The sequence below is a fragment of the Procambarus clarkii genome, chromosome 22 (assembly GCF_040958095.1).
Source record: "Procambarus clarkii isolate CNS0578487 chromosome 22, FALCON_Pclarkii_2.0, whole genome shotgun sequence".
In the NCBI taxonomy this organism is placed as follows: domain Eukaryota; kingdom Metazoa; phylum Arthropoda; class Malacostraca; order Decapoda; family Cambaridae; genus Procambarus; species Procambarus clarkii.
In genome coordinates this window covers 11,893,915-11,909,343 of record NC_091171.1, presented here as the reverse complement: position 1 = coordinate 11,909,343, position 15,429 = coordinate 11,893,915, and the positions used below count along the sequence as shown (strand labels likewise).

At 50.1% G+C, this 15,429-nt stretch overlaps 3 protein-coding genes across 3 annotated transcripts; all 3 read left to right on the top strand.

Annotated features, from left to right (window-relative positions):
* The first annotated feature begins 338 nt into the window (after window positions 1-338).
* Window positions 339-4,932, top strand: LOC123751714 (uncharacterized). Its single transcript, XM_069329033.1, has 3 exons — window positions 339-559; window positions 723-1,710; window positions 4,699-4,932. Exons 1-3 carry the CDS (start codon window positions 339-341, stop codon window positions 4,930-4,932), a joined length of 1,443 nt encoding a protein of 480 aa, XP_069185134.1.
* Window positions 4,933-9,175: 4,243 nt separating this feature from the next.
* LOC138367391 (mucin-2-like) lies at window positions 9,176-10,363 on the top strand. Its single transcript, XM_069329032.1, has one exon. The coding sequence runs from the start codon at window positions 9,176-9,178 to the stop codon at window positions 10,361-10,363; it is 1,188 nt and encodes a 395-aa protein (XP_069185133.1).
* A 274-nt stretch (window positions 10,364-10,637) lies between these two features.
* On the top strand, window positions 10,638-11,891 carry LOC138367390 (mucin-5AC-like). Its single transcript, XM_069329031.1, has one exon. The coding sequence runs from the start codon at window positions 10,638-10,640 to the stop codon at window positions 11,889-11,891; it is 1,254 nt and encodes a 417-aa protein (XP_069185132.1).
* Window positions 11,892-15,429: the final 3,538 nt, after the last annotated feature.

Genomic DNA, 15,429 nt, shown 5'->3' with positions numbered 1-15,429 from the left:
TTTTGCTATATGGACTAATACCTTTAAAAGCCCTTCTCATCACCCTTTTCCCTTGTGGCGGAGGGCGGGGGCGTGCTGGAGGCGGCACTCTGGTGATTGTGGCGTGAGGCGCGGGCGTTAACCCAGACATAACAACACCCAGCTGATCACGTCTCCACGCCGCCCACAACCTCTGCCTTGAGCCTCGCCTCGTACTAAAAAATAATAGTGATTAGGAACAAAGTGAGTCGTTTGGTTTTATAATTACAAGAGGAAATGACAGTGATTAGGAGTGAAGAAACGAGATGGGGATTACATGATGGGACAGGAGATACCACCGATGGTGAGGGGGGGGCACGATGCGGCATCACGCCCACAGAGGGCACCACGGTACACGATGCGGCATCACGCCCACAGAGGGCACCACGGTACACGATGCAGCATCCCGCCCACAGAGGGCACCACGGTACACGATGCGGCATCACGCCCACAGAGGGCACCACGGTACACGATGCAGCATCACGCCCACAGAGGGCACCACGGTACACGATGCAGCATCACGCCCACAGAGGGCACCACGGTACACGATGCAGCATCACGCCCACAGAGGGCACCACGAGCTGCTACTAACTTAACATTTTCTTTAGCTCTTGGAGTGGTGGGTAACTATAGTAATATTATTACTAATACACTCAATATAAACAAATTTCGCAGCTTGTGTTCACCACGTGAAATGGGTAAAGGCCAAATGAGAAACGTCCAATTTCTACGCTGTTCCTTCACATCAACCCACCAGACCTTCACACCAACCCACCAGATCTTCACATCAACCCACCAGACCTTCACACCAACCCACCAGATCTTCACATCAACCCACCAGATCTTCACATCAACCCACCAGACCTTCACACCAACCCACCAGATCTTCACATCAACCCACCAGATCTTCACACCAACCCACCAGACCTTCACATCAACCCACCAGATCTTCACACCAACCCACCAGATCTTCACATCAACCCACCAGACCTTCACACCAACCCACCAGATCTTCACATCAACCCACCAGACCTTCACATCAACCCACCAGATCTTCACACCAACCCACCAGATCTTCACATCAACCCACCAGACCTTCACACCAACCCACCAGATCTTCACACCAACCCACCAGATCTTCACATCAACCCACCAGACCTTCACACCAACCCACCAGATCTTCACATCAACCCACCAGACCTTCACACCAACCCACCAGACCTTCACACCAACTCACCAGACCTTCACACCAACCCACCAGACCTTCACACCAACCCACCAGACCTTCACACCAACCCACCAGACCTTTACACCAACCCACCAGATCTTCACATCAACCCACCAGACCTTCACACCAACCCACCAGACCTTCACACCAACCCACCAGACCTTCACACCAACCCACCAGACCTTCACACCAACCCACCAGATCTTCACACCAACCCACCAGACCTTCACACCAACCCACCAGATCTTCACACCAACCCACCAGACCTTCACACCAACCCACCAGATCTTCACATCAACCCACCAGACCTTCACACCAACCCACCAGACCTTCACACCAACCCACCAGACCTTCACATCAACCCACCAGACCTTCACATCAACCCACCAGACCTTCACACCAACCCACCAGACCTTGAAAAAAACATGCTCAATCGTTTCCGTCCTCCTCGGTGGAGAGCGAAGGTAGTAGAGCACACTTGTGCTACGATAAATAAGGAAATCATAACACACCGCCAGGTCATGCCAAGTTTGTAAAGGTAACCCTAACCAGACACAGCAAGGACTTGCTTAACTGTCTCAGGTGAACAGCTTATCCTGTTTGAGAAGTAATTATCAAAAGAAGGCACCAAGCCAGGAAGGCTATGTAGCACCATCAAATGCGCTGAAATATGCATGACCGTAAGAGGAACAATGCAGTTTGGACAATAAGGAACAAGGCGCTCCATTAAGTGTGCATGAGTTACGCGTATATGGCCAATACGCAACCTTGCCAGAGCCGTTTAAGGTGGTAGGACACCTTAAACGGCCATGGGGACACACGACTCTTAAGAGTACGCAGTTTGTTACCAGTAATACAAGACCAACAACCCTGCCAACGGGTAAGGATGGAGGAATGAATAACTGTGTAAAAGTCGGAATAAGGAATACCTTTATGGGAGATGGGACAAGTGCGGATAGCCTCCTGAGCGACCCCGTCCGCACGCTCATTTAAGGACACCAATATGGCTGGGAACCAGCAAAACTCAACTGTCTTAAATTTACTGGACATAAGAAACAGCCAATGTTGAATCTCAACTACCACCAGATGGACTGGATTAAAGGACTCCAGAGCCATGAGGGCACTACGAGAGTCAATTACAACAACAAAGGAGGATTGACAGCGAGAAAGCAGGAGACGAAGATCATAGAGAATAGCATAAAGTTCTGCCGTGAAGATGCTAGTCTCCTGAGGCAGGCGACACATAAGTGTGGTCAGGAAAAAAACAGAGAAGCCTACACTTCCTGTAGATTTAGACCCATCGGTGAAGACGAAAATGGAGCGGGAGTGTGAAGAAAAGTGCTCAAGGAAAAGGCGTTTCAGAACAGTAGGAGTAAAAGCTTTAGGGACGTGGGTCAGGGTTTTACAACATTTAGAAAGGGGGGGGACCCTCCACGGGGGCAAGGATGGAACAACACGTGTGGGGGAATTGACTTGTGAAATTTATATTTATTTAATTTATATTGATTTATATAGTAATTTATATTTTATGTTAATTTATATTTTCGATGGCAAACTGTTTGTTTGAAATGGAATGTATTTCTTAAGACACAAATAACTGTCCTTACACATTCTGGGGGGTTTATGGTTTATTTATGTAGTCTATCAATCAACTTATTGATTGGTAGACATTCCCTACAATATTACTAGGTGTTAAACTATAACTATACTGTATTAGTTGATACTGGAGAAGCCTTATCTGATAAGAAGGCTTGAGCATTAATGGTGTAAGTGGGTAGCCAGCCAGTAACGTGGTCTCCCCTGAGTGGTTCCACGTTAATGACTTCACTTCTCAATTTACCTACCAACGAGACTGCACAGTAATATTTGCTGCAAATAAATAATTTTGTTAACTGGTATATTATAATATTCTAAAATAAGGGGATGAGAATATTGTTCACTTTGGTGTTTTGTTTATATACGGCATAACCATAGCAGTAAATTACACAATAAAATTAGAGCTCTACAAATCATTTAGTATACTGTATGGATATAATGCCTTTCCTGGACACGACGGTGTCGATATGTGCTGTCTAACTCTTCTACAATATCTTGTATGGTACAAATAATCAAGTTGGCAGCACGACAAGTTTGAACTGTCAGGGTTAAAATGGCTACTGACTGAGGCCTCCCTTTCACTGTCCACATCTCTTGTTCTCCACATGCTTCAAGAAGTGGTTAGAAGACCCTCATTTACTTTACTTTGGTACTGATAATTAAGTTGATTGAAGGGAAATGATTTTATGATGTTTACAGTCCCGAGACCAAGGTATTAAGAATAATTCCCAACAGAATTAGCTGGTGAAATTAATAGCGACGTAGCAATGATATCCCCCGTTTTCTATGAGTGAATTTGTTAGTACAATGCAGCAGCAATTATTTGCTAATTGTATTAAATGTTAGTAAATGGGGGTTGGGTTTTCCGACAAGAGAAATATTGGTGACACTAACCGAAAGAGACTTTTGGAGGCGAGACAGCCGGACAGAAAGAGGGAAGTGGTGAAGGGGAACAGGGACCACAGGAGGGGGGTAAAAGTCAAAGAATAACACAGGTGAGAGTGGGGGTGTTGTAAGGACCGCGCAAGGTAGCGAAGAAAGTAGCGATCACGGCAGTCCTGGAGAGACAGGACACCGGTTTCACCATACAGGCTGAGGGTAGGAATCGAACGAAAGACTGAGGCGTAACCCAGTATGGTGCAGAGCATCAAGACGGTGAAGAGTAGAAAGAGAAGCAGACCAGTAAGCAGGGCAACCATAGTGCAATTTAGACAGTACGAGAGAGGAATGCAAAGCGAGGAACATTCGCTTATCAGCTCCTCAAGAGGTATGGGATAAGACCCTAAGTAGGTTAAGGGCCTTAGTGCATTCAACACGGAGGTAAGAGATATGGGGGCGACCAAGACAACGAGTGTCAAAGATTAACCCCTAAAGCCTAGCGGAATCTTTGTACACAAGGGGATGACCAAAACGACAAAGAGGGACGAAGAACGACCTGCTTCCGTGTAAAAGTCATGGCACAAGTCTTGGTTGCACAGAACTTGAAGTCATATGATTGGTGGCCCAGGACGACACGGCATCAATCGCAAGTTGAAGCCGTCGTTGAAGGAAAGGAGAGTCATCACCCCGACAGCAAAGGGTAAGATCATCGACATAGAGTGCTGAGAAGATGCCAGAGGTAAGGGAGGAAAGAAGACTATTGAGCGCAACAAGGAAAAGAGTAGTACTTAGAACACTACCTTGGGGTACACCTTTGTATTGCCAAAAAGAGGCAGAGAGAGAGCAGTACCAAGCCTCACTCTAAAGGAACAACTTGAGAAGAAACCCTATAGGAAGAGAGGGATATTACCACGAAGGCCAAAAGAACGGAATTGAGACGGAATGTGGTATCTCCAGGTGGTGTATGCCTTTTCTAGGTCAAAAAGGACAGCGACAATGGAGGTCTTCGCAGCAAAAACAGTACAAATATAGACCTTCAAGTTCATCAAGTCATCAGTGTTGTGGCACTTGTCAAAGCCAAATTGAGAAGGGGAGAGGTGGTGATAGTGTTCCAGGAACCACATCAGATGGACATTGACCATACACTCAATGAGTTTGCAAACACAACTCGTGAGGGCAATGGGGCTAAAGTCTTTATGGGATGTCCCTAGAGACCCTGGTTTCTGAATAGGAAGAACCACTGCCTGGAGCCAGTCCTCAAGGGCTGACGACGACTCCCAGATACAGTTATAGAGATTTAGTAAATACTGAGATGCCCATGAAGGGAGATGGTGAAGCATCTCATAATGTCATCCGAGCCCACTGACGTAGAATCACAGAGGGTCAGGGCGGACTGAGTTCGGAGAGAGAGAATGGACCGTTATAGGGAAGCTGGAGATGAGTGCGAAAGTCTAGGGGAGAGGATTTAAGAACGGGCTTACGATTCAGGAGAGACAGAGGAATATGAGAACTGGAGCTAACGTCGAAAAGTGGGAACATAGTTCGTTCGCGACTCCCACCGGATCCGCCACAATATTACCATGGAGGTGAAGGCGAGACATCTGGAACAAACTTACCCGCCATCTTGCGGATTTTCTTCCTGATCCAGGGCAAAGGAGACGTATCGGACGTAATTGTGGAGACATAAGATTTCCAACTCTCATATTTAGCTGAACAGATGGCCACCGCACTCGCCTTCCGAAATAAAATAAAAGAAGCGGCCACCTGCCAGCATTGGTGTTTCTTCTAGGTTGCAACGCTTACGGTGGACAGCTCGAACACTGTCTGCATTCCACCAGGGAATGCACTTCCACGTGCCTTGGGAGGTAGAGCGAAGAACTGAGTGGACAGTTAAGGGCCCCAGCAAAAGCTGGGGAGGGGGGAGAGAAAGGAATATTCACGAAAGTGACAAGGACGAGCAAAGAGCATCGGCTCCTAGAGACAAACACAAAGTGGTGAAAACTGTTATCGGAAGTTTGAATAAAATCCACGAATATTCTATTGAAGAATAGACATTGTCAAAAGGAGAGAGAACAGCAACAGAGAACAATGAAGAAACAAAGGCCAAGAAAAACACAACATACTAAAGAAGATCAGGACCAGGATCAGTAAAATCAAGGTTAGGGGGCATGGGCAAATTGAGCAAGGACGGTGGAGTAAAAGCGGGAGAACGGACCAGAAGCGGGCGGAGCCAGGCTTACGTTTCTGATTTAGAGAGACAGGTGTGCCAGCAGCAATGTTCTGGGCAACAGCCTCCATAGTCTCGACAGAAGAATGGGAGCAATCAACATGAAGATTGCTGGGAGGATGATAGACAACAGCCTGGACAGACAGGCGGCGTGGAGGGCCAAGAGACAAGGGGAGGTTTGGGAAGAAAGATCGGGAGGAGACGGGAAAGAAGAAACAAGAGACACGGCAGACTGAGAAGGCAGGAAGGAAACACCAGACAGAGAACCAGGAAGAGGACCTCTTGTTTCAGAACGTAAAGGAGCAGGGGAGGAGTCGGTAGGCGTGTCTGGGTCCAAGGCCTGGAAACGGTTGTGAGACTGAGAAAGGAGGGAAGAGCGAGGAGAGGTAGAAGCAAACACACGAGAATAAGATATGTTAGCAAAAGGGGAGAGACAGCAGACGTGGCGTCTCGCCTCAGGAAAAGACAAACAATTGTGGTGCTTCAAATTAAGGATGGCTTCCTCAAATTTGTAGTGTATACAAGCACGGGAGAAGGTAGGGTGGGCGTCACCGCAATTGAGGCAGTGGGTCTGGGGAAAAGAGCACTCCGTCTTAGAGTCACCCGAGTTCGCACACTGAGGGCATAGAGACTTTCCACTTGTGCATTTGAGGGCACCATGCCCAAATTTCCAGCACTTATTGCAAAATCTTGGAGAGGGAATGTACTCCTGAATGGAGCATTGGGCATCAGCAAGAATTATAGAAGGCGGAAGGGTCCTACTATCAAAAATGATCTTCACAACGTGGAGAGGCTGATGGCGAAGACCACGAGGGGGTCAAGTGAACGTATCAACCTGGAGGACAGAATGGCCTTGGGCTTCAAGGACATGTTTAATATCCTCATGACAGTCTTTCAGGTCCCTAACACCAGTCCTTACATGGTGCGGGAGGACAACAGTGCCAATACTGGCCTTTAACCAGGCATTTATGGAGACGCTAACAGGGAGGTGGGGGGTCTTCCCAATGCTGGACAATGCGGCTAAGCGGGCAGCTGCATCCTGAGAAAGGAGCAGCAACAATATGTGTACCAAAATGGGTGGGGTTAAAAGTAACAGAGGCATCCACTGAATCAACGAGGTGTTTATGGAGGAATAAATCGTCAGGACGTGTAGAGTCCAGATGGTTGAGATCAAAGTATTGACTCCCTGTAGCAGGACCAAACAATTACCGTATTCGCACTGGAAGGGATCGTGCAATGGTGTTGGTTGTGCAATCGCCGTCGAGCACCCGCAGTGAAAGGGGGCGGGGTAAATCGTGCAGTTGTCACAGTGAGAGAAGTAGCCGCTCCAGGTGATGAGGTGGTCACTTGTAGGGGGCTTGGGGCTCGACCCTACCAGAGAGGAGGGAGGGGAGTGGAGGGGGCAGTTGGGAGAGGTCAAAGGAGTAGCTTGGGTTGGGCCCAATGTAGTGGGGGCTACAGACCCCGGTCTTCCAACACTGTCCAACACGGGGCCTTGGTCGCCTACCCCACAAGCCTGGGAAGTTATAAGAGGATCATTCAGCTGCATAGAAACTAGATAATAATTTCATTCACGAATGAGCCGCAATTTCATTCACGAATGGCGGTACGTTCACTCACAGGATGAGTGACGCTGCCCAATACTGTCACTATGGCGGTGTGTCCACTCACAGGATGAGTGACGCTGCCCAATACTGTCACTATGGCGGTGTGTCCACTCACAGGATGAGTGACGCTGCCCAATACTGTCACTATGGCGGTGTGTCCACTCACAGGATGAGTGACGCTGCCCAATACAGTCACTATGGCGGTGTGTCCACTCACAGGATGAATGACGCTGCCCAATACTGTCACTATGGCGGTGTGTCCACTCACAGGATGAGTGGCGCTGCCCAGTACTGTCACTATGGCGGTGTGTTCACTCACAGGATGAGTGACGCTGCCCAATACTGTCACTATGGCGGTGTGTCCACTCACAGGATGAGTGGCGCTGCCCAGTACTGTCACTATGGCAGTGCGTTCACTCACAGGATGAGTGACGCTGCCCAATACTGTCACTATGGCGGTGTGTTCACTCACAGGATGAGTGACGCTGCCCAATACTGTCACTATGGCGGTGTGTCCACTCACAGGATGAGTGGCGCTGCCCAGTACTGTCACTATGGCAGTGCGTTCACTCACAGGATGAGTGGCGCTGCCTAATACTGTCACTATGGCGGTGCGTTCACTCACAGGATGAGTGACGCTGCCCAGTACTGTCACTATGGCAGTGCGTTCACTCACAGGATGAGTGGTGCTGCCCAATACTGTCACCATGGCGGTGTGTCCACTCAACTCACAGGATGAGTGACGCTGCCCAATACTGTCACTATGGTGGTGTGTCCACTCACAAGATGAGTGACGCTGCCCAATACTGTCACTATGGTGGTGTTTCCACTCACAGGTTGAGTGACGCTGCCCAATACTGTCACTATGGTGGTGTGTCCACTCACAGGATGAGTGGCGCTGCCCAATACTGTCACCATGGCGGTGTGTCCACTCAACTCACAGGATGAGTGGCGCTGCTAAATACTGTCACTATGGCGGTGTGTCCACTCACAGGATGAATGACGCTGCCCAATACTGTCACTATGGCAGTGCGTTCACTCACAGGATGAGTGGTGCTGCCCAATACTGTCACCATGGCGGTGTGTCCACTCAACTCACAGGATGAATGGCGCTGCCCAATACTGTCACTATGGTGGTGTGTCCACTCACAGGATGAGTGACGCTGCTAAATACTGTCACTATAGCGGTATGTCCACTCACAGGATGAGTGACGCTGCCCAATACTGTCACTATAGCGGTGTGTCCACTCACAGGATGAGTGACGCTGCCCAATACTGTCACTATAGCGGTGTGTCCACTCACAGGATGAGTGACGCTGCCCAATAAACTCGCCCCTCGGGGCAAAATTATATTTAAGTTATATACCGACCAGCGTCGTCACGGAAAAGTACTCCTCGAGCCTAGAACTGCTGCCAGTTGCTGACACGGAGGTGACACGGAGAGAAGATACAACGCATACATTCAACACGGTCCCCATCCATGTCAACAGTAGCGTGATCTAGTGGATGGTTGTTGAACTAGATGCCACCTCAGAAGGGGTTGTGACATCACGGTAAAAACAACACAACCTGAGAATTTGAGATAGTTCTCAAGAATTACCTTCCATCCACCAGAATACCATGGTACTACCAGTTACCACTACCATGGAACCACCAGTTACCACTACCATGGTACTACCAGTTACCAGTACCATGGAACTACCAGTTACCACTACCATGGAACTACCAGTTACCACTACCATGGAACTACCAGTTACCACTACCATGGAACTACCAATTACCACTACCATGGAACTACCAGTTACCACTACCATGGTACTACCAGTTACCACTACCATGGTACTACCAGTTACCACTACCATGGTACTACCAGTTACCACTACCATGGAACCACCAGTTACCACTACCATGGAACTACCAGTTACCACTACCATGGAACTACCAGTTACCACTACCATGGTACTACCAGTTACCACTACCATGGAACTACCAGTTACCACTACCATGGTACTACCAGTTACCAATACCATGGAACTACCAGTTACCAATACCATGGTACTACCAGTTACCAATACCATGGTACTACCAGTTACCAATACCATGGAACTACTAGTTACCAATACCATGGTACTACCAGTTACCACTACCATGGAACTACCAGTTACCACTACCATGGTACTACCAGTTACCACTACCATGGTACTACCAGTTACCACTTCCATGGTACTACCAGTTACCACTACCATGGAACTACCAGTTACCACTACCATGGTACTACCAGTTACCAATACCATGGAACTACCAGTTACCAATACCATGGTACTACCAGTTACCAATACCATGGAACTACCAGTTACCACTACCATGGAACTACCAGTTACCACTACCATGGAACTACCAGTTACCACTACCATGGAACTACCAGTTACCACTACCATGGTACTACCAGTTACCAATACCATGGTACTACCAGTTACCACTACCATGGTACTACCAGTTACCAATACCATGGTACTACCAGTTACCAATACCATGGTACTACCAGTTACCAATACCATGGAACTACCAGTTACCAATACCATGGAACTACCAGTTACCACTACCATGGAACTACCAGTTACCACTACCATGGAACTACCAGTTACCACTACCATGGTACTACCAGTTACCAATACCATGGAACTACTAGTTACCAATACCATGGTACTACCAGTTACCACTACCATGGTACTACCAGTTACCAATACCATGGAACTACTAGTTACCACTACCATGGTACTACCAGTTACCAATACCATGGAACTATAAGTTACCACTACCATGGAACTACCAGTTACCACTACCATGGAACTACCAGTTACCACTACCATGGAACTACCAGTTACCAATACCATGGAACTACTAGTTACAATACCATGGTACTACCAGTTACCACTACCATGGTACTACCAGTTACCACTACCATGGAACTACCAGTTACCAATACCATGGAACTACTAGTTACAATACCATGGAACTACCAGTTACCACTACCATGGTACTACCAATTACCACTACCATGGTACTACCAGTTACCAATACCATGGAACTACCAGTTACCAATACCATGGAACTATCAGTTACCAATACCATGGAACTATCAGTTACCAATATCATGGAACTACCAGTTACCAATACCATGGAACTATCAGTTACCAATACCATGGAACTACCAGTTACCAATACCATGGAACTATCAGTTACCAATACCATGGAACTATCAGTTACCAATACCATGGAACTACCAGTTACCAATACCATGGAACTATCAGTTACCAATACCATGGAACTATCAGTTACCAATACCATGGAACTTCCAGTTACCAATACCATGGAACTATCAGTTACCAATACCATGGAACTACCAGTTACCACTACCATGGAACTATCAGTTACCAATACCATGGAACTACCAGTTACCACTACCATGGAACTATCAGTTACCAATACCATGGAACTACCAGTTACCACTACCATGGAACTACCAGTTACCAATACCATGGAACTTCCAGTTACCAATACCATGGTACTACCAGTTACCACTACCATGGAACTACCAGTTACCACTACCATGGAACTACCAGTTACCAATACCATGGAACTTCCAGTTACCACTACCATGGAACTACCAGTTACCAATACCATGGAACTACCAGTTACCAATACCATGGAACTACCAGTTACCAATACCATGGAACTTCCAGTTACCAATACCATGGAACTACCAGTTACCACTACCATGGAACTACCAGTTACCAATACCATGGAACTTCCAGTTACCACTACCATGGAACTACCAGTTACCACTACCATGGAACTACCAGTTACCAATACCATGGAACTACCAGTTACCAATACCATGGAACTACCAGTTACCAATACCATGGAACTTCCAGTTACCAATACCATGGAACTTCCAGTTACCAATACCATGGAACTTCCAGTTACCAATACCATGGAACTACCAGTTACCACTACCATGGAACTTCCAGTTACCAATACCATGGAACTTCCAGTTACCACTACCATGGAACTACCAGTTACCACTACCATGGAACTACCAGTTACCAATACCATGGAACTACCAGTTACCAATACCATGGAACTACCAGTTACCACTACCATGGAACTACCAGTTACCAATACCATGGAACTACCAGTTACCACTACCATGGAACTACCAGTTACCACTACCATGGAACTATCAGTTACCAATACCATGGAACTACCACTTACAAGGCATCGTGAGGCTCCGTCTAGTACAGGGAAATGGTTTAAGACACTACTGAGGCTGTAACTCTTATTGACTTATTATGTAGCACTTGTAATTATTGGCTTCAGTCTGGGAATGATCCTTTGTTCCCTAACAGCCCTGAATGTAGGAATTTTCATAGGTGCCAAGTTTATAACTTTGGTTAATGTGTATAAAACATGTGGCTTGTTCTGCTATAATATCAGTGTCAGTACAAAGTACTATATTAAGTCGCATGTGTGTACTCACCTGTTTGTTCCTGCAGGACCGAGCTCTAGCTCTTGGACCCCCGTTATGTGTGTGTGTGTTTGTTTTTGTGTTTGTTTTAGTAACAAAGATCTAAATCAAATTGGTTGACGTATTTGATAGTTCCTTTCCTTATTCTGTTTATTTAATGAACAATTTACGTGAACAGCACTTATATTTATAATTCTAAAATGACGGCGGCGAACACCAAGCCCACAAGAATATATAAGGACTAGGCTACCCGCTTACACTTAGACTCCCGCCAAACCACAAACTTCGCCACCAATATTGAACATAAACATAAACACGCCCTCCACATGTAAACAAAACTCTTTCAAACTTCAGAGAGAAGTCAAATTTCTTCAATAGCGGCAAGCAACGTCTATAATACAAATTGCAACAGCAATATTGTATGCTAGTGTAGGAGGGCGCACCAGAGGCGCAGGCGCCGGGAACCTGCTAGACCCAGCCCGCCCCTTGCCCTAACACCCAGCCACTCTGCTCCCCTCATCATAACCTCCCAATAACACATTCTGTTCCAGCGATCCCAATTAGCGATATGAGCAGTTCACTTCATCAGTTTTAATGAATTCCGAGAGGCTTCTATTAACATAACCATCAGGTATCATCAGCCGCACTCGGACGTGATGCAGGAGGGAGAGTGTCCGTGCCAGGCGCCCTCCACACCCTCCAGGAGGGAGAGTGTCCCCGCCAGGCGCCCTCCACACCCTCCAGGAGGGAGAGTGTCCCCGCCAGGCGCCCTCCACACCCTCCAGGAGGGAGAGTGTTCCCGCCAGGCGCCCTCCACACTCTCCAGGAGGGAGAGTGTCCCCGCCAGGCGCCCTCCACACCCTCCAGGAGGGAGAGTGTCCGTGCCAGGCGCCCTCCACACCCTCCAGGAGGGAGAGTGTCCGTGCCAGGCGCCCTCCACACCCTCCAGGAGGGAGAGTGTCCCCGCCAGGCGCCCTCCACACCCTCCAGGAGGGAGAGTGTCCCCGCCAGGCGCCCTCCACACCCTCCAGGAGGGAGAGTGTCCGTGCCAGGCGCCCTCCACACCCTCCAGGAGGGAGAGTGTCCCCGCCAGGCGCCCTCCACACCCTCCAGGAGGGAGAGTGTCCCCGCCAGGCGCCCTCCACACCCTCCAGGAGGGAGAGTGTCCCCGCCAGGCGCCCTCCACACCCTCCAGGAGGGAGAGTGTCCCCGCCAGGCGCCCTCCAGGAGGGAGAGTGTCCCCGCCAGGCGCCCTCCACACCCTCCAGGAGGGAGAGTGTCCCCGCCAGGCGCCCTCCACACCCTCCAGGAGGGAGAGTGTCCGTGCCAGGCGCCCTCCACATCCTCCAGGAGGGAGAGTGTCCCCACCAGGCGCCCTCCACACCCTCCAGGAGGGAGTGTGTCCCCGCCAGGCGCCCTCCACACCCTCCAGGAGGGAGAGTGTCCGTGCCAGGCGCCCTCCACACCCTCCAGGAGGGAGAGTGTCCCCACCAGGCGCCCTCCACACCCTCCAGGAGGGAGAGTGTCCCCGCCAGGCGCCCTCCACACCCTCCAGGAGGGAGAGTGTCCCCGCCAGGCGCCCTCCACACCCTCCAGGAGGGAGAGTGTCCCCGCCAGGCGCCCTCCACACCCTCCAGGAGGGAGAGTGTCCCCGCCAGGCGCCCTCCACACCCTCCAGGAGGGAGAGTGTCCCCGCCAGGCGCCCTCCACACCCTCCAGGAGGGAGAGTGTCCCCGCCAGGCGCCCTCCACACCCTCCAGGAGGGAGAGTGTCCCCGCCAGGCGCCCTCCAGGAGGGAGAGTGTCCCCGCCAGGCGCCCTCCACACCCTCCAGGAGGGAGAGTGTCCCCGCCAGGCGCCCTCCACACCCTCCAGGAGGGAGAGTGTCCGTGCCAGGCGCCCTCCACATCCTCCAGGAGGGAGAGTGTCCCCACCAGGCGCCCTCCACACCCTCCAGGAGGGAGTGTGTCCCCGCCAGGCGCCCTCCACACCCTCCAGGAGGGAGAGTGTCCGTGCCAGGCGCCCTCCACACCCTCCAGGAGGGAGAGTGTCCCCACCAGGCGCCCTCCACACCCTCCAGGAGGGAGAGTGTCCCCGCCAGGCGCCCTCCACACCCTCCAGGAGGGAGAGTGTCCCCGCCAGGCGCCCTCCACACCCTCCAGGAGGGAGAGTGTCCCCGCCAGGCGCCCTCCACACCCTCCAGGAGGGAGAGTGTCCCCGCCAGGCGCCCTCCACACCCTCCAGGAGGGAGAGTGTCCGTGCCAGGCGCCCTCCACACCCTCCAGGAGGGAGAGTGTCCCCACCAGGCGCCCTCCACACCCTCCAGGAGGGAGAGTGTCCCCGCCAGGCGCCCTCCACACCCTCCAGGAGGGAGAGTGTCCCCGCCAGGCGCCCTCCACACCCTCCAGGAGGGAGTGTGTCCCCACCAGGCGCCCTCCACACCCTCCAGGAGGGAAAGTGTCCCCGCCAGGCGCCCTCTAGGAGGGAGTGTCCCCGCCAATGTTCTACACCAGGGAGAGTGTTCCCACCATCACCCTCTAGGAGGGAAGTGCCTTTCAGGTAGGAAACTCGACCACCAGCGGCCTCCTGGAGAAACTGTGCTCACTCAGGAGTCCCCAACGTCCTCTATCAGGAAGCGTCCACAACACCCTCCTTCGTATCCCACAAGGCTGCCTCTAGCAGCAAAGAGTGTCCTCGCCAGGCACCTGGGCCTTCTGGAGGAAGAGTAGTCCAGCAATAATTCCCCAGGATGAGTGTTCACGCAAATTAAGTGAACTGCGGGGCGAACTGGTGATCACGCGGTCACAGGTTCGAGAACCAGAGTTTATTCTAACATTTGTTGGAAATGTCTTTGTTTGTATGTGTTCGAGGTTGGAAGCCAGGAGCTTGGGCATGTTAGAACAGAATTGGTATCAGAGAAAGAGTGCCAAGTGACACTGTGCCAACGTCATCCCCGTCAAAATATCGCAATACCATGTGAGTCAACTCTGAATTATTAATTTTTTGCCGTATTGGAAATTGTACGCAATAATGGCTCCAAATTTTTAAAAAATCTGATAATACTTGCCCTTTAAGCCCTCAAAATACATTGATGATATAGTTTACCTTTCAACGTTTACGGGTTGTTTTGAACCAGCTGTGCGTCGTGCGCCTATAATCTTAAGATTAGTGATATGGAAGGAGAGAGCGTGGGGAGGCGAGGAGAGAGGCGAGGAGACTAAAGACATGAGGGGTAGAGGGAGGAACAGAGGGCAGAAGAGGGAGAGGGGAAAGGGTGAAGGAGGGAGGAAAGAGGGAAGAGTAGATGAGGGGAGGGAGGAAGCGACAGACAGACCCTTGGGGACCGC

Bases quoted from the DNA above. Each gene is read 5' to 3' on its own strand.
- LOC138367390 (XM_069329031.1), top strand. From the start codon at position 10,638: ATGGAACTACCAGTTACCAATACCATGGAACTATCAGTTACCAATACC.
- LOC123751714 (XM_069329033.1), top strand. From the start codon at position 339: ATGCGGCATCACGCCCACAGAGGGCACCACGGTACACGATGCGGCATC. The intron at 560-722 runs GTACACGATGCA...AAATGGGTAAAG, and splicing joins CGCCCACAGAGGGCACCACG to GCCAAATGAGAAACGTCCAA. The intron at 1,711-4,698 runs GTAGTAGAGCAC...TGCCTTTTCTAG, and splicing joins CTCCTCGGTGGAGAGCGAAG to GTCAAAAAGGACAGCGACAA.
- LOC138367391 (XM_069329032.1), top strand. From the start codon at position 9,176: ATGGTACTACCAGTTACCACTACCATGGAACCACCAGTTACCACTACC.